Below are 6,341 nucleotides of genomic sequence, written 5' to 3'. Positions count from 1 at the left end.
AAAGGACAGCAACTTGTCTGTTCCCCTTCCCCCGATTCCCCAGAGCTATTCCCATCCCCCAATTCCCCAATTAAAAAAAAAATCTTAAAAAAAAATGATGAAGAGATAAGTAAAGATTATACAAACATGCAGTGTTTCAGGTCAAATAATGCTACGTGGAATGGTCTGGGTCTCATGTATATTCTAGTCTCTCCCTTTGTAAAAGGTGGTAGTCATCACTTATTATAGGGTCCTTGTGAGGATTCAGGAGAGAATGTGTGTGAAGTACTTGGTAAGTTCCCAAGTGATAGTTATATTTTGGTGATTATCTAGAATTCTTTAGGCTATGACATGAAACAGCCTGTGAGAGCTTGTTGGGCCTCCTTTGGGGGTGTGGGGAGGAGGTGGGGGGCTTGGGGAGATGTCACAGGCCACTCAGGAGCATGGTGCTGTAGCCCGGACAAAAGAGAAACCTATCTGAGAATCTCAGTGGGAAGGTACTTCTAGATCAGGGCTTGGGTACATGATGAAACAGTCATTTAAAGGAGACACTGAGGGGGAACCTTGAACTGAGCCATAAAAGGATACTGCTTTTTTGGGGGGCCAGAGGAACCAATTGAAAAAGAGAGTTCAGCCTAGAAATGGGGGTGCAAATAGGATAAATTCATCAGCGAATTTACCTTATTTGTAATCCCCTGTGAGGATGGGGAATAGCCTTCCAACCAGAGGAGGGTGAAACAGGAAGTCCCTAAAAGATCCTCTTTAATGCTGTAATTATATGCCGAGCTGATTGAGTGGTGTGAGGCCATGTACCTGTAAGATGCTTAACCTGAGGTTAGGATAGACCCTGACTTTCTCTCACACAGCCCCCAAAGTAACTCGGGCCTTACAAATGGCTGACTGTGTGGGCTGCTCTGTGGCAGGTGGGTGGAACAGCAGCCTCTTCAATAAGCAAGGGAAAGGCCCTGACGCCTAAGATAATTGTTTTTTCTGTGGCCACTTTTCTTGCCTTGAAGAGCCCCAGTTCTCCCTAAATTATGCTCGCTTTGAGAGCACCATTGGCGACTGTGAATTTGACTTAGAAAATCCCCAGAAACACACCATTATGGTCAGAGTGAACGATAGGGGAGCCTGCCCTATGCTTCCTTTGGAAACATAAATTTGACCTTTGACCTCTGTTTTTATTTTTCTCCCCCTATACAGGTTATTGGTGATTACTTCGGAAAAGAAGGTCGTTTTGAAATGCGGCCCAACATCAAATATCCTTGGGGACCTTTAAAACTGAGAATAGATGAAACCAGAATCGTGGAGCACACAAACAGCTCTCCTTGCAAATCATGTAGGTTTAGAGACTTAATTTGCTCTGTGTCTCTTCATCTATACTATCAATAGAATGCAAGTTTAAAAGACAGGCGTTATCCAGGAGCTCATGTTCTGAACATTCAGGTTTCTTTTTCTGACATGGCAAAACCCATGGGAACAAGGCACAAACTGGTGTCCCGCAGTCACCAGATGCTTCCAGGTCTTTCTTTTCTCTCCCATCCTTTTCCAAACTGGTAAAAGGCTTCTCCCTATTTTTACATCTGTCATTATAATCTTACCGAAAGCAAACTTTGAAAATCCGAGTGAGAGTTGCCACGAGAGATGAGTAAGTCAATGACATTTAGTAGTTGAGGTTTTACCCTTTTAGGGAAAATCAGAATGTGAAATACTAGATGTCACTCACTTATTCAACCCTTGCAACAAGTCTTATTCTGATTTACAAAGTTGGTAGCTATCTTCCTACCCCTCAGAGCCACACAGATGATGGCCCTTAGACACCTACAAATTTGCAAATTGGCAAATAAGTGTGAAGTCTGTTATTTACAAGCAGCCTTGTCATAAATATAGAAGCAAGTGGATGTTCTTTAAGGAGCTTGCAATAGGAAAATTGTTGGAAATCATTGCTTTAGGAAGACCCTCTTATAAGCTAGTGAGGGAGAACAAAGTGAATATCTATCTGTCTTTCAGGCCAGTTGGTCACTTTGGGCTAAGATATGTATGCGCGTTATGTTTTGGGAACAGCGTTCAAACTATGGGGTATTTATGTGTATGCAATAATTACAGGAAGCTGTAAGGCAGAAATGTGTTAAGAACATGATCTCTGGAGTTATTGAGCTTGGACTTGAAATCCCACCCTGGTCACTTCCTTGTTTTGTGAGCCCAGGAGCCTTCCTTCACTTCTGTAAGCCTCACTTCTGTTTTCCCATATGTAAACGGAAGGAGATGTCCGAAACTCTTAGGGCTGTTTTAAGGATTAAATAAGATCATGCATTAAAGGCTGTGCCCTGAACTCTGTATAGACAAGCTAGCTTTTTATCACTTTTATATAATAACTGGGACAACACCGAACTCAATTGTTTCGAATTGTTACTCACATTTTCACGAAACTATATAGGACATTTTGACATGAAAATCTGGCTTGGTGAGAGAACATCTAAAAACAGAACGTTAACCCCATGAATTTTTCACCAAATCTCCCAGCACTTTGAAGTGTTACCATCCATCTGTGAAAACAAGAAGTGCTGGGTCAGTCCCATGGTCTGTCTAGTTGCCTTCTCTGACTGTGAACTCAAAGAAGTGTGGGTAGACCTGAAAACTTCAGTTTCCAGTTTTCCTCACATCCTTCTCGAACCTGCTTTCTTTCCATGGTGCTCGCTGTCTTGTAGCAGTGTGTTTGTTCGCCTAGTACTTTCTTATATGCATCTTTAGCTTTGCACTAGGAAAAAAAAAAATGCAGGATCCCCTAGAATTTTTTTCCTTAAAAAAAAAAGGAAAATTTGCCTCAAGGAGGAAATTGAGAAACACCTTCCAATGAACAAAACTTTTCAATGAATGAAAAGTTAGAATGAGGCATTTCCAACTATTTCCCAAAATGAACTCTGATTATCTTATGTTTCTTTTTCAAGCAGGTGGCCTAGAAGAATCAGCGGTGACAGGAATTGTTGTGGGAGCCTTACTAGGAGCTGGTTTGCTAATGGCTTTCTACTTTTTCAGGTTAGGACCTTTTTATGGGAGTTAAAGATTCATTCTACTTTCTTGTCTTTGTCACTTGTCTTTGCATGATCCTTCCTGTGACATGTGCACATCTTGCTCTTATCCCAACAGCATGGTGGTTAGAACAAAGCCATCTTTTGGTGTGATCCCTGGTTTGGTGGTCAGTGGGCTAGCATTACGAGGGAGTGGGGCAGGAGTTTATATTGCAGTCCCCCCCCCCACCCCATGCACTGTAGGCCACAGAGTAACTGCCATCCTTTCATCACAAATATTCTCACCCGAACTCTCCCCCCCACCCAATGTGTAAGTGGAGAGGGAATCTGGACAAAGGGGAAATCAGTGACCCCATTCTTAGGCTTCCTCCTGTTCAGATAGGTGCCTGGGTTCTCCTGGAGAGGAGGTAGTAGCTCTGAGCAGTCCATGCTCCCAGGCTGCTCTGTGCTCAGTATCTGGAGAACCTACACACATAGTTACCTCTGTGGTTAAGCCCTAAGGCTTGTACAATTGTAATATTTCTGTGTGTCCACAATACTGATAGTTTCACGCCATGATGACGGTCCATTCCTTTGTAACTTTCAGTGGCTGGTTATTGTGGCTTATTCTTAAGCCCTTAGACCATGATTTCTTCATTTCTGCATGGACATGTAATTCTGGGTGTATGTGACTCTTTGTGGGAACAATTGTATTACTGTTTCTCTGGTCACAGTACACTTAACCTGATCTTTATCTAGGGCATATCCTGGGAGTTGGGAAGAGCTTCTGTGGCAGAATAGACAAGACTTAACCCACCAGGCGCCCAGGGAAGAAGGGGAAGGCTTGTTCTATGGCATTTCGGAAAGCAGGCAAATTTTCCTCCTTGAATAAGGGCATAACGCCTTGGGGCACACTACTTTAATCTCTGACCAGGGTTTCATATTCTGTCACTTCTCATTTATCAACTCAAACCCAGATGTCCCTCGAGGGCATTCTTTGTAAGAGAAACCATAGTATTTTGTAGCCAAGTGAGGTTTTATTACTACATTCACTTTCCCTTTCCCCAGGAAGAAATACAGAATAACCATTGAGAGGCGAAACCAGCAAGAAGAACGTAACGTTGGAAAACATCGGGAGTTACGGGAAGATTCCATCAGATCCCATTTTTCGGTGGCTTAAAAGGGAGCCTTTTCTTTTGGCCTGAGATTCTCTAAGGAGATTGATGGGATGAAAGACATCAATGGAACAGAAGGGGTGCTCTTGAAGAATTCATTCTTTTAAGCAGTTAGTCATTTTGTTGTAAAATTCCTTTAGAAGCTCAGGAACTGTGATTAATCACCATATGCCCCCCAGCCTTTCATCTCATGACAAACAAATACAAGAATATAACGTCACTCTGTTAAACATTCATACTGTTTCAAGGGCATATGATTAGATTTATGGTTTGAAAATCTGATGTCTCCATATCTTGATGGTTTTGGGGGGCATGTCACACAAAGCTATAAAATGTGGTTTTCTTAAGTGAAATGTTTTATAGCTAGAATAAAATCATTTTTACAAGTAGAATATTCTTGGAAAGAATTTAACACCCAAGAAGAGGAAAATATAATGAAAAAATCTCAAGGTTGGAAATACAGCGTTCCTTTCTCTAGCACTGGTGGGCGGATTTGAGGTTGAGGACGGCTCTGTCCAATGTATACATTCAGGTCCTGACTTCGTATCTTGAAAAAGGATTTTCTCCCTGTCTCCTTCAGTGTCTCATAAAAGCTGCTCTGGACAGTTGTAACTATTAATGAGATAAGAGGACTTATACAAGAAAAACAAATCTAAAATGTTTCATTTTTTAATGTAAAGAAGCCCTGTTTCACACTAACATTTTATTTTTAAGTATTTTAATCTTATATTTTGCTATTAGAAAATGTGTCTATTTTTTCATTTTGAAAATTAAATTTCACTTATATTTTAAAGGCATGGGTAAAGTGTACAACAAACCAACAATGATGAAAGATGCTTCTCTTTTTCTGTTTCCCTCTTCCCTTGGCCATAGCCAAATGCAAATTGCTGCCTTAATTACAGAGATCTAGAAATGTATTGAGATGACAGACTCTACAGGAGTACACCAATTTACCTGCATTAAATGTAAATTATTTTAGAGAGACTACCCTTCCAATTCTGACCAAATGATGACTTTCAGGATCAAGGGTGAAATTTACTAGAATTAAGTAGGATTTTACAAAGGGAGGCAACCCTTTTTCTTCCGGAAAAACTTTATAGAGTTGGAACTTGACAGTGAGCACAGAAATGATAAATTAAAAAAATTCATACATGACACTTTACTGAAATTTACAGTAAAGATTTTGGATAAAAGAGGGACTCTAGCTACTATAAACCCTTTCAGTTAACTCCATAGAGTTTTCTTGCCATCCACTAATCACCCATGTAACAGTGGGCTGGGTGTGGATATAAGGAATTTGGACCAACGTGAATAAGTATTTACTGAATACCTACTTTGCACCCCGTACTCTGCACATCGGTTTAAATCCAAGTTGCCACTTTCGTTTTTAATTTGTGGAGAAAATAGTGAGGGAAGAATGCGAAGTTGCCGGATTAGCACAGCACTTTGTAATTATGTCACTAGTCCTTGATAACATTTTGAGCATCTGGAAAATAAAAAAAATAGTTTTAAAAATTACTTTGATGCCTATAAAAGACCATGTGTAGGGAGGATAATAAAGGTGTTGGAGCAATTCTTTGGTAGTAAAAAAGGTCATAATTCACACAGGTAATGCTGGAGGCAGAGTGAATGGAAGCTGAGTGTCTTGGAAGTTGGCCCCAGAGCCCTCTTCCCTGGAGAAGTCGGCCTCTGTCAGTCCTACTTCAGCCAGTCAAAGTGAATGGATTATTTCTGTGGGGCACATTTACCCTTTATTGTTTAAAAAGGAATGCAGGCAGCTGGAGAACATGATAAAAGAATTAACAATGAACAATGAAACAACTATACTGTAGTTCTCCATGTTGGATGGAAAGGAAAAAGTGCTGAATTCAAAAAGGATGGATGAAAAAGGCCAGAAAGGCAAGCTCCAGAAATTCTAATGTAGGAAGAGAGTTTGGGAAGTAAAACCCAGGGAAGCAAAGCATTTAACAGCTCAGGACTCCTCAAAGTGAAAACAGAATAGGTTTGCATCCATTTTATCTTCGTCAATTGAGAGCTTATTTCTCTCTGATTTTTATTTTTCAGCAATGTTTTCCATATATTTTAGAGATACTCATTTTATTTTATCTTGTGTTTATAAAAAAACATTTAAATTTCGAGCCTATGTGCTTATTGCAGGGGAAAACACTTCACCTGGTTG

At 40.4% G+C, this 6,341-nt stretch overlaps 1 protein-coding gene across 2 annotated transcripts in view; it reads left to right on the top strand.

Moving 5' to 3' along the window:
• Positions 1-6,051, top strand: part of NPR3 (natriuretic peptide receptor 3) — a 69,062-nt gene extending 63,011 nt beyond the window's left edge. Inside the window, exons 6-8 of one of the 2 annotated variants that reach the window (XM_019647892.1) lie at positions 1,105-1,318; positions 2,931-3,015; positions 4,056-6,051. In XM_019647892.1, coding sequence (XP_019503437.1) covers positions 1,105-1,318; positions 2,931-3,015; positions 4,056-4,167 — 411 coding nt within the window. In that variant the 3' untranslated portion in view covers positions 4,168-6,051. Of the gene's footprint in view, positions 1-1,104; positions 1,319-2,927; positions 3,016-4,055 lie in introns of both variants that reach the window. The other variant, XM_019647891.1, reaches the window with a different exon arrangement.
• Positions 6,052-6,341: the final 290 nt, after the last annotated feature.

This window comes from Hipposideros armiger, unplaced genomic scaffold (assembly GCF_001890085.2).
Source record: "Hipposideros armiger isolate ML-2016 unplaced genomic scaffold, ASM189008v1 scaffold_117, whole genome shotgun sequence".
Taxonomy (NCBI): Eukaryota; Metazoa; Chordata; class Mammalia; order Chiroptera; family Hipposideridae; genus Hipposideros; species Hipposideros armiger.
This window is presented reverse-complemented; position numbering and strand designations above follow the sequence as displayed.